Genomic DNA, 18,610 nt, shown 5'->3' with positions numbered 1-18,610 from the left:
ACTCACTATGTTAAGCAGAATGCAGGAGATAATGGAAGGGGTGAGGGGAATCGGTGGACATTTGTAGAGAAAAACATTCTGGCACTAATTTGATTCTCTTTTTCTTTTGTTCCTCTCAGTCCTAGAATATTTCGAGGCCTGAGAACATTATGTGAAAAAAATCTAAAAATAGACTGAGTTTTTGAATGTCAGGAAATCATAGAGTCGGAAAACTTGAGTTTTTTTCTTTATATCCCTTTTCTATAAATAATAATGATAAAAAATATTTTTTAATCTCTTTTTGATAAAGAATAATCACCTCACAAAAGAAAGCCCATGTGGGTTTAGACCTACATTTGAACTGGAAAGAATGTCTATGGTGAATGGTGAATTGTAGCATAAAAGCCTGAATGAAAAGAATGTTCACGAAACCTCACACAAAACCTCCGTAACCGTTTTATCACAAGCTTCCCACAATATAGCACAAGAGCTCTATATTCTAGGAAAAGCTTGCCTGGTCCACTTATCAGTTCTGCTTTATGTAGTGTACTGTATGATTGCTAAATTAGTGCATAATGTATTTATAATATTTATAGTACCAACATTTAGTTAAATAACCTTTATGTAAGATTTATGTTGATTTTTTTTATTTCTCATTTAATGGCAAATTATGAAGAGCATGTTTCATAAAGATAATTCTCCATTTAAATTCATCAGTCCATTAAATATTAAAATTATGTTTCTGATGCAATCGAGAACAAATTTGTCCAGCTTCAGTGATTATTTGCACTCATAAAAATTAGGCTTGATTAATAAAATTTAAATGCTTGATTAAGTTGACATTTTCATGTTCTAGTCTGATTTATTAAAATTAGTCCCCTTGCCCAGGCCTGGTATGCTATGTAGGTTTACCTTTCTCCTTCTCTTAGTCGACATCCAGAGTGAGGCTGTCAGGAAGGAGTATTGTGCTTTTGGACTCAAAGACGATTTAGACAGTTTCAGGAAAATGCCCTGTTCTTTTCTCAGAGTGCTGCTGGCCTTTGTCTTTATGCATTGTGCCTGCTGGAGGTTTGTATTACAATAAACAAGAAAAATGTTTCTTTCAAATATCTATTGATATGATCTAGAAAATGGCATTTATTTATGGTATTTCTGTAAAATTCAGTTACCAAGAAGTTTTCATCTGTAGAGGACTGGTCAAATTTCTTCATCTGCTTTTTTTTTTTTTTCCTGATAAAAATACAGTTTTTATCATTGTGGGACTCCCACACACATAGCAGGTGGGATTATAGACATGGGAAATCTTTCTGTGGCAATGTTACTGTCTTTATCTATAAGCTTAAAACCAAGATTGATGGTCATGGAAAACCATCCTCTTCAAGAGCACTTACAAGGGAACTTTTCAGAAGAGGAAGTCATGTACAACGTCTAAACCCTCATTGCACCCTTGCTGGTTTGTCCTGTTTTCTACATGCGCGGGTGCCTAGTTGTCATTGACTAAGTCCTTGCTGTAGGGTTAAGACAGTATGTTGTCTCTTTAATCGTCACAAAACCTCAGCAAGGTAAGGTTATTATCCCTGTCTTATTGGTGAGGAAACTGAGGCTCAGGGGAATGAATAAATTTGCATGGCTAACAAGAGGAAGTTCTGCAATTAAATCCCAGATCTTCCTAATTTCAAAGTTTGGGCTTTTAACCTCTACCAGCTGGAAATGAGTCATGGTAACAGTCATTTTTAAGGTGTTTTTGAAGCTATCCGTGGGATTGTAACTCACTTGGAAACTTTTAGTATATGTGATGCCGAAGCGAGCACTCACTTGGAAACTTTTAGATGAACCGACTTTCTCTCATTTAAGCATGCTAACAGAATATTTGGTTATTTTTTAAAAAATAAATGATGTGGCATGATAGTTACTTTTTTTTCCTGCACAATGGAATAAATTCAGTGATAAATGACAGAAAATGCCCTTGAAGGCACATTTTAGTTTGGTTACCTACATGTACTATTAAAGTTCTACATAGAAGAAGATGGAAAGACTTTAGAATTGCATGCTCTTGATAATGTATACCACGTAACACTAAACAACAACAACAAAATGAACACAAACCTCTCTGAGTTACTAGACGCCTATCAGAGTTCAGATTTACAAACATTTTCCACAAGCAGATAAAGACATACCATTTGGTTCCCACTTTTAGCTTGTAAACTGAGGTCTTGTACTTTCTTACCACCTTTCTGATCCAGAGGCAATAAATCTTCGCAAATATCATAGAAAACTCTGTGCCAACACCAATCACTACAGACGGCATGATGCTTAGAACCAGTAATGCAAACTAGTCATGAGGTCATGGGTCAGCCACAAGGTGCTTCTGTTGGCCCTATATCCTACCTCCTTCACTATAAAGTTCAAAGGAGTTTTGGCTTGCTACAAGGAGAATGCAAAGTCATTAAGAAGGAACAAACAGGCTATCACTAAAAGCAGGGAGAGTAAAAATAACACAGCCACCCTGAGAACTGAGACCAAAATGATGAGTACCCTTTCCCCCCCCTCTTCTCCATCCCCTTCTTCCATTACAGAAGCAACAAAATTGTGGGGGCAGACCTTTTGGAAGAATGGAGATAATAAAACCATTTGGTTGACATACAGAGGTAAATGCTGGGGATGGACACTTTGGAGAACCATCTAGGTGATGGAATTCTTTGGATCCATGGGAGACTTTGAAGGGAGTTTTAGAAAGCTGGTTTTACAAGGAGTTTCTAAGGGCTCCAGGGGTCATCTGGGGCCCAAATAAGAGGCTATAGGTTATTTATGGGAGCAAGAGCTTCAGGTTTCTCTCAAATTTGCCCAGACAGTTCATTTAGTGGGAAAGGAGCAAGATTTCAGGGCAGAAATCCTCGAGAAGAATGAAGCTCAGCTCTTTACCTTGTAATATTCTCACATGTGTTTTTGGAGAATCTGAGCAAGTTGGGAAGGATTTAGGCAAAATTGGAGAGTAACTGGAAACATCCTCTATGGTGGTTACCCCTAACTTTAAATTCTGTCTTCTAAGTCCTCACAGATCCAAAGCAAGCAGTATGCCTTCCACCGAGGAGAATCCTCAGTAAATTGACTTTTAAAAATAGAAACGCTTTCCTTTACATCTTTCTCTATAGGAACGGACATGTCACGTACAGGTGACATTCATCTTCCACCATTCTACAATTTTATCTTTCCAATTTGAAGTTTAGATGAAGTCTGAGAAGACAGCAAAAGGCTAGCCAATAAACTGAAGAAGTATGAAAGGCAAACACAGAGTTACGGAGCAAAACGGACAGACTGAACTGTAGAATGGGAGCTGTGGCCACAGATAAACACCCCCTTCCTTTATGTATGCAGCACACGCACAGACATCTGGGGTCATCTAAATGTCTTTTGGTTGCACACGTGGCACATCACCTACCTGCCTCTATTAGCACACCTATTATGTTCACGCACTCGATTTAGTTATTCGTTTCCTTCTAGACCACAAATTGGTCTGGGCAAGGATCCTGTCTTAATCGTCTTTGGAACAAGAGTTAGCACTGTGCCTGGAGATGTTCAATAAACTTTCACTGAATGGAAATACTTATGCATAAAAATTAGACAATTTTTGATTTGGAAAGATTAGACTAAAATATTTGTTCATTCATCACAGTTTTTGAACAACTACTACACTGCCACGTCTGCGACATCTCGTTCCGTGCGGGGAGTAAGTACACAAATGCGAAATACAATGAGAACAATTTTAGGCTGGTAAGGAAGACCCACAGTGGTGCGACTATTACAATACAGTGAGCGGGATATGGGGTCTGAGAGGGGTGGGGGTATATGTTCTGAGGACACATGTTGGCAAGGGTAGGCTGGTGGTAGGGGTCAAGAGTAGGAGGGAAGTCAGGAATGGCTCTCTAGAGAAAATGAAAAAAAATGCTAGGTAGTTACCCAGGAGCATATACACAAAATATTAAGATCCTACTGGCTGGCAAATTAGTATTAATTTAGTAAGCCAAAATACTCAAAATGCACAGGAGCTCTGACCCGAAACTCTCCTACAATGATTGCCTCAAAGGGCATTACCAGAGACCACATAGAGGATCTGGTCAAAGGATTTCTCTACAGCATTATCTGAGATGGCAAAAATCTTTGAGACATTTCTAATGTAAGTGTTTAAGAAAAAATTAATTAGTCACATGGTGAAAACTATGCAGTCACTAAAAATCCTGTGGTTTTCCAGTGATTTAAGGGATATTTCTAAATAGTGTTGATATAAAGAGTAGGTATACTAACAGTACATTTAATGTGATCCAATTTTTGTAAAAAACAAAATATGCCTGACGAAAAACAGTAAATTTATTTTAGTAAATTTATTTTTAGAGAAAAGAATAGATGGCATAGAGAGAAGGTATCACTATCTGGGAAAGCACAAACAGCCTCCACTCAGGATAACTGCTGTTCCCAAAGCAGCTATCATGCTGGCTACCCTCAGTCCCCATCTCCTATATCCACCAGCCTTCAAGGCTTCCCTTTTCCCCAAGGTGGAAGGAGAGAGCCACTGTTGCTGCTTCCCCCACTTTAGCCCAGTCCCCACCTCATGATCCCCTGGTGACCTCCAGGACCAGGACACGCCTTCCTCCTCCTAGTTGTCAAGGCCATCAAGGTCCCCCACAGCCTGAGGAGGAACCTCAGGGGCTGCCCCAGCATGAGCACCGGGAAAGCCCACCTCAGGGACTGCCATATATTGTGGCACCATATATTGTATATGGTACCACCATATATTGTACTTACAGGTCAAGCCCTTTGTGCGCAGCTCTTTGGGCAAGCACTTCAGGAACTCCAGCCACCTGTCACACATCACATCACACACTGTGCCAACCTGCACGTCCCTGCCCCCCGCACCCCCCCGCCCGGGACAACTTGCTGCCGGTGCAGCCATGTGCTTCTGTGAAGTTGGAGACCTGGCCTGTGCTGCCCCTCCCTGGGCCACCATGTTTGTCCCCCACACGCTGACTGGCTCTGCAGAGATTACTAACTTATCCTGAGCCTCAATTTCCACATCTACATGATGAGAAGGGCATCATCCCTTTTTTCCCCTGCTTCTTACTGTGTTTTATGGACCAAGCCTTTGCACTCTAAGGGCCTGCTGAATGGGTGCCAGAGGAATGGGAAGATCGGGCTAGCATGCTGGCCTGAGAACCAGAACCAGGGTTCTGGTCCAGCCTTGCTGTGTGAGTCTTTACAAGTGGCATAACCTAGGTTTCCTCCTCTCCCAGTGCTGAATACTTATTTTGCAGGTAAAAGAGATGACAAATGAGCAGGGACCCTGTCTAGTTCATTTTTGTGGTCTTCCCCTCCCCCACCTTTTACCCAGGACCCTCACCTATTGTTCAATAAACATGCTGCCCTTGAACACAAATTTAAAAAAAAACAAAAAACATACAAACAATTCTGCTGGAATCCAGGGGAAGTAAAGCTGAAGTTATCTATGGTTTGGGTGGGGCCTGCTCATGAGGCTGTCTTCTATACCATTCTTTTTTTTTTTTTTTTTAAAGATTTTATTTATTTATTTGAGAGAGACAGTGAGAGAGAGCATGAGCGAGGAGAAGGTCAGAGAGCGAAGCAGACTCCCCACGGAGCCGGGAGCCCGATGTGGGACTCGATCCCGGGACTCCAGGATCACGCCCTGAGCCGGAGGCAGTCGTCCAACCAACTGCGCCACCCAGGCGTCCCTCTTCTATACCATTCTTGAAGAGGTTGGAGAAAGACCAATAGCCAGACAATCAGAATATTGTTTCAGAACAGATCACCTTCCTAAAGCTCTTGAGAAAAATAAACAAACAAACAAACAAACAAAATGTGCAACTGGGATAAAGTTACCAAATAAATACAGAACATCTAGTTACATTTGAATGTCAGATAAATAATGAGTATTATTTTAGGATAAACATCTGTTTATCTGAAATTCTAATTTAACTGGGCATCTGTATCTCTACTTGCTAAATCTGGGAACCCTAAATTGGGGGTGAATTCAGAGAGTTTTAGGAGCTGAAGTTTGAGAGAAATCTGTAGGGTAGAAGGCCTTGTCAGCTACCAAGACAGAGGGGATAGTAAATAACATGGCAATCAGGTGGGGGACATTTGAACAGTGTCGAAAAATTGTGGAAATCTGTTGGTCAATGTCCAGAGCCTGATGAGGTGATGATCACTGATGTCTGGGGACACCAATCTATACAGTGAGTGATTATCTGGCACAGCTAAGCGGTTGGTGAACAGCTTTCAGAGGAGTCATAGGGGATGAACTTTTGTACTGACATCTGATTGGCTGTTGGTTTCTACTTTTTTTTTTTTTTTTTTTTTTTAATGCTAGTGACGGTGTTAGAAAACGAAAGGTCTGGTTCTTTTCATGGTCCTTCTCAGATTTTTGCAAGCTGGTGACCTTCTGAAAAAATTGAGAAAATTGCTGTTGAAATAAGCAGGAAGAAGAAAAAAGTGATCATCCATTTTTAGATGTGTTTACAGGCTGTATGACTCAGTGCTGCTTCTGTTAAGAGCAAGTATGTGGTCTTTTTTGGTACTGAGATGCAAACAGAGGAGGCTTGTGATCTATGCTACTTTCCGTGAATGATCAAGTATTGAAGTAGAAAAGGTCTAACTGTACATTCAAAGTGTTTTGCTTATGGAGTCCTCTCTCTTCTCCTCTCCATTTTGGCCAGCCTCTAGATTCTGTCAGCAATATCTCACTTGTTCAGTAAGCTACACCTTCAAATACTGCACCATGGACTTCTTTGAGACCAGCCGAGAAAATGATCAATCTACCTGATTCACAAGAACTCAAGTCAAACAAGTAGGTGATTCTTGGCTGGCTTGCCTTTGGTGGGCCATCCTACATTGTCCCATCACCAGCATTTCTAGCAGCAAAGAACATTCTCTCCTCATAAGATTTGTTTCTAGAAATAAGTACTCTGGGCCTAACTGAACCAGATCCAACAAGAAACAATATCCAGTACCATTCTAATGGGTGAAAGCAGAATCAAGGTTTTTGCCATTTGAGGAAGCTAACAAAACATTTCAGTATTTACTGAAATAAGTATTTTAGCAAGGCAGACTTTGGCTCAATTTGTGTCACAGTCAGATCATGAATCAGAGAATGATTTCATTGATTTACCCTACTCTTCAGTCTTTTAATGCCTCCATTGATTAGGCAAGTGAGACTGCTATGTGGGAGGAATATCATGACAGTGAAATTGAATGTTCTTTTAAAGTGTAATTAAAAAACACCTCTTGAAGAATCTTTGTATATCAAAAATATTCAAAGGCTTTCTTCACTAATATGAAAGATTCTCCACTTTGGTTTACTCTTCCCATCCATGCTCACCTGGTTTGAGTGAAGGTAGTCCTACAGGTCATGAACAATCCTGAAATTAGTGGGGCCACCTGGGATCAAACAAGGAACCAATGCAAATTCTTGAGAGGTCACTGGGAACTTCACAAGGATTTGGGGGAATACCTGGGATTCCACATCAGGCTCTCAACATTTAGAAAATAAGCCCTTGGGACAGGCACGACCAAGCATATACCATGATACTAGCCTGGGCTTCAGAACAGGGAAGAGCTGGGTTCACATCCCACTTCCTCTATGGAACTCATTATTTATCTTCTTTGGTTCTGAATTTCCTCGTTTGTAAAATGATGATAAAACTAGTTAGAACAATCTACTTGATAAGGTTATTGTAAAGAATTTAAATAGATGATGTGTCTAAAAAGGCTTAGCAGGATACCTGATACATAGAAGTTGCTTAATAAACACCTGCTCTATTTCTCTGAAGGCAGGGAGGAATTGGAGGATGAAAGTGGAGTGGGGGGCAACGAGGGTTTTCCAGCAATCTGTGTTCTTGAAGGTGGAGTTAATGCTGTTAGATCTTCTAAAACTCAAGGGAGAAACTTGCTCTAAAGCTGCCCAGGGAGGCATGGGATGTATCAAAATGAAGTCTTAAGAGACATGCACTTGACCGGTGGTTAGGGGTCATATTTCAGATGGAACAACAGACTCTAATACCCATTCTGCTACTTTCTAACTGCATGCCTTTTCTAACTGCGTGCCTTTGGGTAAGTTATTAAATCTCTCTGGCCAGTTTTCCTATTTGTAAAGCAGCGAGGACACCCATCTCCTAGGGGGTGCAAGAGACCCCTGGTTTGCTTAGCCAACGCAGGTCTTCCCTTCTCTGAGCCTTGGAGCCTACTCTGTAGCTTGTACCTTCCCCCAACCAATGTAGGTGGGTGCCTGGAGCAAGGCTGTACATCATAAGGGCTGGAGGCTTAGAGGCAGAACCCCACTGTCACACAGAGAGACAAGTGTATCCTCTTGCCCCTTCCTCAGCTGTGTCCAGGGAAGTCTGCGCCTTGCCTGCCTCAGGGTCAGGCTGAAGGGGAGGAGCGTAGACAGACAGATGTGCTCGTGGCCCAGCAGTGGAGGACAGCAGTGGTTAGGTCTGCTTGAGTTGGATTAGCTGAAAGGTGATGAAGTTTAAGCCCTTTTCAGTTCCTATTCTAAATAAATGCTTTTGAACAAGGACAACAAAAAAGACTTCTCTGAGACTTGGAGACTTGATTCCCTCCTCTCAAGGAAGGGCTCTTGTGGCCGTGCTCATTCCACCTGTGCTTGTCCCCTCGCTTGCCACAGAGGAAGAGACTGGGCAGCACTTGACTTAGGAGGACCCAAACTATTGGCTGGGCTGATAAAATCAGCTTTTCTCTCCTGGGGGCTGAGATGAAGGTCACGATGAAACTAAGTGCCTAAAGGGGAGCCCAGGGTAATAAGGATTCAGCGGGTTTTATTTATTTATTTATTATTTTTTTAAGAATTTTTTATTTTTTGGATATTTTATTTATTCATTTGAGAGAGAGAGAGCACAAGGAAGGGGAGAGGGAGAGGGAGAAGCAGACTCTCTGCTGAGCAGGGAGCCCGATGCGGGACTCGATCCCAGGACCCTGGGATCATGACCTGAGCTGAAGGCAGACACTTAGAGTCTGAGCCACCCAGGCGTCCCCGATTCAGTGGTTTTTAAACCCAAAGCAAAGGCAACTTCCTGGCATCTGTTCCTTAACTTTAAAAAACTTCAGTCCTTGGGGCGCCTGGGTGGCTCAGTTGTTAGCCATCTGCCTTCGGCTCAGGTCATGATCTCGGGGTTCTGGGATGGAGCCCTGCTTCAGGCTTTCTGCTCAGTGGGATGCCTGCTTCTCCCTCTCCCACTCTCCCTCCTTGTGTTCCCTCTCTGTGTCTCTCTGTCAAATAATAAAATATTTAAAAAAACAAAAACAAAACAAACAAAAAACTTCAGTCCTCAGTAGCTACAATGTGGATAGTTGGTACAAGCCTAATGGGCACTGTGGGTGTGGCCAGGGGTGGGGGTGAGGTGGGGAATTTTACTCAGGTTTTGAAGTGACAGCTCCAACCAAGACAAGCATGACATTGCTGTCTTTATAACCCCTTCATGCCAAAGACATTTCTCAACGAAACATGTATTTATTAAACAGTTCTTCCCCCAAACCAGAAAAGCCTAACAATTCTCATGCCAGAAACTTTAATGTCATGGTGTGAGTGTAGGTAGATTCAGATGTAGGAGTGCTTATTTTTAACAAGTCCAATTGGGAAACAGCAGAGGTGAGATACCATTTCGAACCACGCCTCTTTCTCACGTGCACGTTCGAGTCTATAGCATTAGCCTCACGACCAGCTGTTTCCTCACCCCGTCCTCAAAGGGTTCAGCTCATTAAATGCAGCAAAACTTCCTCAGCAAAGATTACATCTCATTTTTCTCATTAAACCAGAACAGGCACCATGGCAGGGAAAAGACGGGATTTAGCTCCTGCGATCTTACATATCCAAGAAAGGATATGGTCTCCATAATAAACAGCAAACACACAAAGAAATCCTTTCCTATTTTAGTATTAATCTCAACCATCAACCCATACGGTGAAGATAGAATTTTTGCCCATCTGTGAACTTCTCATCTTTCCCCGTATTTTCTTTTTTCTTTGAATTTCTCAAGTCATGAAAATGTTATTCCTTTTTTTCTCTTGCTATACAAAGCTCAAGGTCAATTTGACTTATTTTTCTTTTATCATTTTCATCCTAATTGAATGTTCTCAGCTAAATGTACAAATGATTTTTTTTTCCCCATGAGAGGAAATTTGCCTGCCCGCCCACTTTCCCTCCTTCTCTCGCTCTCTTTTAAAACAAGAAAATTTCTGGAATCATGCAGTGGTGTGATTAATGTACTTCAGAGATTACCTAAAGTTTGCACACATGCTGAGAGATTCTGCATGCTTTTGGGGATGACAATAAGGACTTAGGGCAGAACACCATTCCTCCAGTGCTATGCACTACGGCGTAGAGCCAATTAGACACAGCATGGGAGCCCCCATCAATATTTGGCCTTGATTTACATATATATGTATGCACGTGTATATGAATGTATAGGTAAATGCATAGGGGTGTGTGTGTGTGTGTGTGTGTGTGTATAATCTATAACCAGCAAGGTGTAATCCAGACTTGTTTGCAAAAGGAGCAACAAGTTCAAATGCACAGCTAGGTATGGGAGAAGACACTTAATTAGAAAAAATGAATTTAAGAGTTTTATATTGTCTCAACTGAACCACTGCATAAAAAACTGAATGAAGTGTTGTGATTGCTGCTCTGGTGTCTAGGAAGAACAGACTACGTGGACTCTGTGTTTTGGGCCAATAAAAGGCAGTTACTGAGAGTTATGGAGTATAGCCGGCATTCCATGAAACTTGGATTATGGACTGTTACACAGTGGACTGTGCTGAGGAATCAAAAGTCCATGGTTAGAGGGGGAGCTCTGTTAGAGATGTGTCTAATAGAAAATATCCGGTAAATACAAGTTTGGAATTATATTTTGAGGAAAAAAAGGGCAGTAGAGAAATTTACATATTCTGTAACTTTTCTTTCTTTCTTTCTTTCCTTCTTTTTTCCTTCAGCTTTTATTTATTTGACAGAGACAGCAATAGAAGGAATACAAGCAAGGGGAGTAGGAGAGGGAGAAGGAGGATTCCTGAGAAGCAGGGAGCCCGACCGACGCAGGGCTTGATCCCAGAACCCTGGGATCATGACCAGAGTCAAAGGCAGAGGCTTAACAACTGAGCCACCTAGGCAACCCTGGAACTCTTCAATAGAAATACAAATTCCTAGAGATTTGGAAGCACAAGGGGATATATTATATGTGACTCTTTTCCCTCTACAAGTGTACCTTTCTAGGCAAGGCAGCTATATTCTGGAGAAGATAACAAGTAAAATCTATAGTTACAGAATTTTTCAGTAAGAATACTCAAACCAATGACTAAGTATTGATGATAAACCCCCTCATAGGATTAAGAAGCTGAAACTAAATTACCACTTTTTCTTATTTGCAAATAATCTTATTTGCAAATTTGTCTCAAGGCAACTGAATGAAAAGTAGATATTCTTCTCTCTCGACAATCTCCCTGAAATAAATGGTACAAAAAAGCAATTGTCTGAGAGAGTCCCATTTTCTTAAAGAAAACATCCTGGATTAATTGACAAAAGTACCTATTTGTCCCCATGACACCAATGCTTATGGCATTTGAGGCTTGTCTCTCAGTGTGCAATTTAAATATATACCCATAAAATCTTTGCCAGTAATAACTTCTTGTCTGTTGATACTGCCTAACCATTAAAATCTCTATTAACAATCTCACGTTGGATTTGATGAACCTTACAGAAAATGTTTTCAACACTTCAGACTTGCAAGACACTTGCTAGGTAAAGCGGGAAATGCAATGATGAACTAAGAGTCCCCTCCCCCAAATTTACAATCCCATGAGAGGAACAAATATATATATAAATAAAAGAGTAAAATAAACATGGTGTGCTGTTGGCAACTTTGCTATGTGCTTGGTGGCTACGTCTCAGGATTTTTCTTTTATTTTGATGATAAATTTTTTCTGAAAAAGTATATTCACCTGGTGTTACCAGCTGAAGTGTAGTTTGCTTGAATTATTTAGTAGAGATTTTTATTTATTTATTTATTTAGAGACCAAGCTTGTGCATGTGAGCAGTGGGAGGTGTAGAGAGCAAGAGGGAAAGAGAGTCTCCAGCAGACTGAGCGTTGAGCATGGAGTGCAACGTGGGGCTCGACCTCAGGACCCAGAGTCCATGCCCTGAGCAAAAATCAGGAGCTGGATGCCTAACTGACTGAGCCACCCAGGCACCCCTGCTTGAGTTATGTAAAAGGGAGAAAGTTTCGGGTCACAGGTAGGTCTGTGCAAACGTTATGCTGCTGTTATTATGAAGTATTATATAATACTGTTAAACTGATGATCAGATAACTTTGGTTCCTGCACCATTATGGACATGGTAGATGGCAAAATCTCCCGATTATAAATCAAATGTAGATCCTCAATGGAAAAAAAAAAATCTATGTAATCTGATGAAGACAAACAGTCACCAAATAGCTTCTCACATTTCTACAAACCTTTAAATTCTTCTCAATAGCAATCTATGAAGTTATCAAATTGCAAATATCCTATTTGGAGAGGACACCTCCCTCCCATTCATTTACATATTGGAAAGCTTTTTGAAGTCGTATGTTCACCAAGGGTGTTGTGACTGAGGTACTGTAAGAGGAGTGAAAGTTGGCAGAAGAACAAGAGATACCATTATTATGTAGCTAGCTTCTGCTTGCTCTAAAACTCTTTTTGAGAGAGAAGTGGTCTTACAGATTCTAAAAATTTTCAAAAATGCCAGAGAGGGCAGGTGGGTTCAGTATAACTTTCCCCACTTTATCCTCCAGCTGTACTCCTGATACACCCCTGACACCAAGACGGATATTTGCTGTTATGCAGTGAATTTTCATTGAATTAAGGTACTTTATGCACTTTCCCAGGCCAACAAATCATCAATCTTTTCTTCCTTCCAAACACAGACTACAGAGAAAGGTCTTAAATAAAATACATTCATTTGGTCTGATCATAAATAATTTTATGACATTACATCTTAACTCAAGATTAAGACATAAAAACAAATGACAGTAAAAGAAATACTCATTTGAAATAACCCATTTATAATTAAACGTCATAGCCCATTCTTTGGTATGCTCTCAATTTTAGTGCCTACCAAGATGAGTCATGTTATAAACAGGTGAATACTTTCTCTTATGTTAGGGCCAAAGGGTTGTTATTTTTGAACTGATTAAGACTTTCCTCTAAACTCGAGTGTTTATGAACAGAATTTCTGGTTTGTAAAATTAAATCAATGTTGATTCTGTCAGAGGGACGAAGAATAACAACAAAACACATACAAATAAGAAAGCAGAAACTTACTGTATCACGTTGCCTGTTATCTTTCCCTGATATTATCAAGAAGTAGTTCCATGTCAATAGTAACAACAGAACCAGTGGTATCATGTAGAGCTCAAAGTTCCAGACAACAAAGAGAAAGAGCTGGAGGAGAAAGAGAGAAAAAAAGATGAGTCAATTCTGACTTTCATTAAATGGACTCTCTTATCCATATCCCACTTCAAAAACACAAAACTAAATGCTTCAGAATGGAAAGATTTATCTGGAAAACAAAGCCTTGAGAACTTGTTAGGCATTGTTCTAAATGCACCATGGATCCCTGGAAAGTTAGTGTTAAGATTTTTACTTTGCTTAATTTCTATGAAGGAAAACCAATATCATTACCCTGACAACAGATAATTTTAATTTTTTTTATCTAGTGAAATTATTGTCAGGTTGGACAAAACAGAGTTTAAAAAAAAAAAAAAAAGGCTGCCAAATGAGCTTCACTACATTGTCAGACATAACTGGTCTATATGCCTTAATGATAAAGAAGGAATCACTGTTTAATATCATGGACTTTTTTTTTTTAATATCACAATGCAACACACATAATAGGCAGATTAAAATACCAAGTCTGCACCACAGAGCCAAAGAGCTCACATTATGAATAAAAGCGCTGCTACCAATAAGTCTAAAAATAGGTTGGCTTAACATTTAACACTACCATAGAAATCAAACAGCTATTTAAAAAATAGAATAAGTTTGTCAAAGGAAATTTTTAAATGTCTATGCATATTAAATTTGAAAACTACCAACTTTCTATGTATATAAATTATTTTTTAATTGTAAAACAATTAGATTATGAACTCACCAAGCCTGGCGGGAGGAGCCACTCTAAGATCATCTGCATTGTAAAATCAGCAGCAATGTGTGCAAAGTGTGTCTTGCCCTTGTGACTGCATGCCATCCCCCTCACCCCCCAACCCGACTCTCTTATAATTCTGCAGAGATCATCTAAACTCTCTAGATCTGTGGCTCCAGCTGCCAAGCAAGGCAACATTAAGTCAAATGATTTCGTGGCGGTACTGAAGAGCTGGATTCCATTCTGTTCGATTCCTAATGCATCCTCCCCTCAGTTTCTGCCTCTGTAAAATGGGGCTGAGAAGAGTATCCACCTGACAGGTTGTGAAAACTATACAGCTGGCCTGCGTTAGGTTAACACACTGCGTGGTACCCAGTCAGTGCTCCAAAAATATTTGTGTTGTTGTGTAAATGTTTATCGATCGCTTACGAAATTCAAAGAGTTAACTAGGGATAATCCTTAGTCCATGACTGAAAACTAGAAAGTCATCTGCCTACTGAGATTTAGCTGAACCACAGTGTGAGTGGAAATTTGAGCCAGGTGGTTGGGGTAACACAGACATCAGGTGTTTGACAGGCCAGGAGGGTTAGGAGCAGTGCCCTGAGAACACTCATGTCGCAGGGCAACATGGACATTTTACAGCCTTCTTAATATGCTTCAGCCAAGCCTACCATGTAGCAAGATGGTGGAGAAAAATCAACCTGTGCAGAGGGGTAGAGAAACCCATGGCCTAAGGACTGGAAGACAGATTCTAGGCGTTAGAAAGTCACTCTGCCTCCTCAGTGTTTTCATTTCTAAACACACGGGTCTATAGACCTGATAATCTTTAACATCCCTTCCCTAATATTTAAAATGATTTCATGGCACTACTGTGACATCTGTTGCTATTGTTCTTGTTTTATGTGACATTAAATCCTGAATTCTTGGGATATTTATAACCCAGATGGACACCAACAAATAATGATTTAGTAACCCAAGAAATGACTTCTGGACAGAAGCAACTGGTAACTATAGATTCAAGTTCCTGAATAAGAAAAATCTCAAATATATCAGTGCATGAGACACAAGTCTCATCTTTACTTTCACAAGTAGAAGGATTTCCAGAAAAATAAAATATTTCTATTTAATTTTTGAAATTTATGCAATATATATAAAGATGATACAAATTATAATTGATGGTTACGATTATTTTATTAAAATGTGTTTTTAAAAGATAATTCTTTATTCAGGAAATGAATTAAGGCAAATTTGACAGACATGAACACATGTGAAAGGGAAAATTATTTTTGGCTAGAATCCATATTAATTCTTTACATATTTATTTGCAAAATTTAGGCAGTTACTAGAATATAAGCTCTTTAAGGATAAGGACTTTTTCTTTCTGTTCACCTTCTACCCCCAGAGCACAGAACAGTGCTTAGAAATAGAAGGTGTTCAATAAATATATATTTGTTGCATTAATGAATAAATGGGCACTGGGTTCCCAAGTCTTTTAACTTAAGTCTACTTTATTATTGTTTTAGTAAAAGTGCTATATAGCCACTCTATGACATCAAGTAACTTTGTGAATTACAGAATTATAGCCTTCGATGACACTAACCAATTTCTCACTAAGGCACATAAAGATTCTCTTTCAATTCTGGCCATGGAAGTTATAAACTGAGTTATATTATATTATATTATATTGTGGTCTGACCACGGTCTTTCCTTTTGGAACTTCCTCTATGTTTGTCTTTTCTAAGGACATTCACATGACTTGGGGTGTTCTGGCCTCACAGATGGGACTTAGATGATTTCATAACAATATGTCACCAATCGTATTCATTTGAAATTTATCAAGCGCAGATATTCCATCCTGTAGTGTCCACTCACTGACATTAATTAGAGTTCTGAGGTCACCCAGAATAAAGTTACTTGGAATGTCTATATGTTGGTGTTAGTTGGAGAACAGGTATTGCATAGAAAAAACTTTTTAGATGATAACCAAGTAATCAAGACACCTATCATGCCTTTTTCTTCTCTAGACACAACATCACTAGTTGCTTAAAGCACCAGTCCACAAGGTATGGTTTCTGGGGACGTCTCCATTGTGGACATCATCCTCTCATCACATCTAAATCCATAAGCAAGCAATAACTTTCTTAAAATACAGTGCTCAGAACTGACATGACACATTAATACCTGTGGTATTTATAAACTTAACAACATGAGCACCAGAACATAAGATGGGGGAAAGATACAGAAGAGAGAGAGAGAGAAAGGTGAATTACATTAGTTTCATAGATCTTGGTAATGGAAAAATAATCTTCCCTATTTTTTTTCTTTAAGAATCTAATATTTAGGTAACTAAGTAAGGGAACTCTGCTGTTGAGAATGCCTTTATAAAAAAAAAAAAAACAAGAGAGCTTTGAATAAACTCTGAGTATAAAAGTATTCATTTTTAAAATTCAATACCTAACTGGAGATTTCAAAAGGTCAAAGTAAAAAGGAACATAAAGACCGATTAACAACAGAATATACTTACTGTACATTTACTATGTGATACACAATAGCTAATGTTCAAAATTAAGATACAGCATGGTCTTTAGATTCAGATTGCTGTAGTGAATGGTTGCATTCACTATAGTATTAGTGATTATTATAATACTATATGAATGCAACCATTCACATGCAAGACATTCACATGTCTCCACATGCAAGCTTCCCTTCACTCAGGGCCCACCTGCATTGAGATTGATGCTTTCCTACTAAAAAGCCACAATAACACTCAAGACCAAGTCCTCAGTGTCGTCCTAGGGCAGCATATGAAAGACCTCTCAGAGAAAACCCAGGAAAGCCAAGACACTATAGGAACTATCCTTGGTCCTGACTTCACTTATTCCTAAGTTTGAGAGAAAAAAGTCAGATATTTTAACAGGCTAAAATGGGGTGGAAAAAGAAATCTAGGTACAATTAACACACACACACACACACACACAACCCTGGCACATTCACAGAATATAAATACAAACCATAAAAATCCTAACATTTATCCTGCCCCATACTTCTAGAACCCAACTGAAGCTGGTCCAAACTGCTGACCCACAGAATCATCACTAAATAAATGGTAATTGCTTTAAGCTATTAATTATGGGGTGGTTTGTTGTACAGCAAAAGCTAACTGATACATATTCTTTTTCCAAAGAGACAATAGTGTATAATAAATATGGTCTAGACCAGAAGACTGAAGAAGTGGTTTGAGTTTCATTTCTGCTGTTTGATTATCACAGGACTTAGAGCAAGTCAGTTATTCTCTTTTATTTGAGTCTATTATTTATCAAATGGAGATGGAAACACCTGCTTATTTCACAAGCTGGCTGTGGGGAATAACTCCTGTAATGTATGTGGAAACGCTTTATCACAATGTACTCAGTAAGTTCAAGTATTATCAATTTGATGCTTTTCATATTTAAAATTGTTTCTGAAAAATTCAGAGACTTTATAAACTAATACTCCAAGAATGGTCATTATCATAACTTCAAGCAGTTATAGAAGATGCGTGGTATCTTTACAGGAATCTGTGTGCAAAAAGGATATGTTGGAAGGAAATCATAAGTGTTCAATAGCAGTGTTGCTGTCAAAGTTTTCGCTAATAGCTGAAACAAGAAAAATCCAGGTCTTCACATAAACTCATGATTTCTAATAAATGACATTATCCCTCACTGGGGTTCACATATTGTGAGTTCTTTCTTTGGAGTTCACATATTGTGATCTCCAGCCTTAATCAGACTTTTAAACATCAACCATTTTAAACAACCTCATGCCCCTAGATATAAAAGAACCTTGTTCTGGACTAGCAGTTTTTTGACGGTCAATTCCTGTTGAGATAGATATATATATATATATTTGCTTTTAAATCCTAATACTTTTTATCTAAATCAATGTTATCTTGCTTATGACAGTAGCACCAACATTACAGAAAGCAATTATTCAGTGTCTATTTGGGCTAACTTTAAAAGCTATCTAAATTTAATCATAAATGTTCAGAGTAGCTTTTTTGAAAATCTATAATTTAGTAAAAGGTAAATAATATAATTCATCGTAACAAATGTCTTATATCACATTACCTAAAACAAACTTTAGGGGAAAAGTCCAGAGAGGCAGGCTGGGAAGGCAGAGATTACTGTGCTTGTTTTGCATGTAGGTAAATTGAGGCTCAAATTTGAGACTTGTCTATAGCACCTGCTACTGGGTGGCAGAGCCAGGTCTTCTGATCTCCAGTCCAGTGTGTTTTTCCACCAGTACTCCACTGTCTCTCAGGGGAAGGATTTTTATAGTGAATATTGATGCTCGAAAGTTATTAATTATTTACGGACTGATCATTCAGTTTGTAGATTTTCTCTATGTCTGTTTCTTTCCTTCCTCTTGCTCTGGGATAACTACATTTACATTAGTGCA

At 39.2% G+C, this 18,610-nt stretch overlaps 1 protein-coding gene across 5 annotated transcripts in view; it reads right to left on the bottom strand.

The window, feature by feature from the left end:
* MCTP1 (multiple C2 and transmembrane domain containing 1) overlaps positions 1 to 18,610 on the bottom strand; it is a 348,502-nt gene that overhangs the window by 82,942 nt on the left and 246,950 nt on the right. For all 5 annotated transcript variants that reach the window (XM_044265398.1, XM_044265435.1, XM_044265407.1 and 2 more), the window contains one exon: positions 13,354 to 13,473. In XM_044265398.1, the coding sequence (XP_044121333.1) occupies positions 13,354 to 13,473 (120 nt within the window). The remainder of the gene's footprint in view (positions 1 to 13,353; positions 13,474 to 18,610) is intronic.

Source organism: Neovison vison, chromosome 1 (assembly GCF_020171115.1).
Source record: "Neovison vison isolate M4711 chromosome 1, ASM_NN_V1, whole genome shotgun sequence".
Taxonomy (NCBI): domain Eukaryota; kingdom Metazoa; phylum Chordata; class Mammalia; order Carnivora; family Mustelidae; genus Neogale; species Neogale vison.
This window is presented reverse-complemented; position numbering and strand designations above follow the sequence as displayed.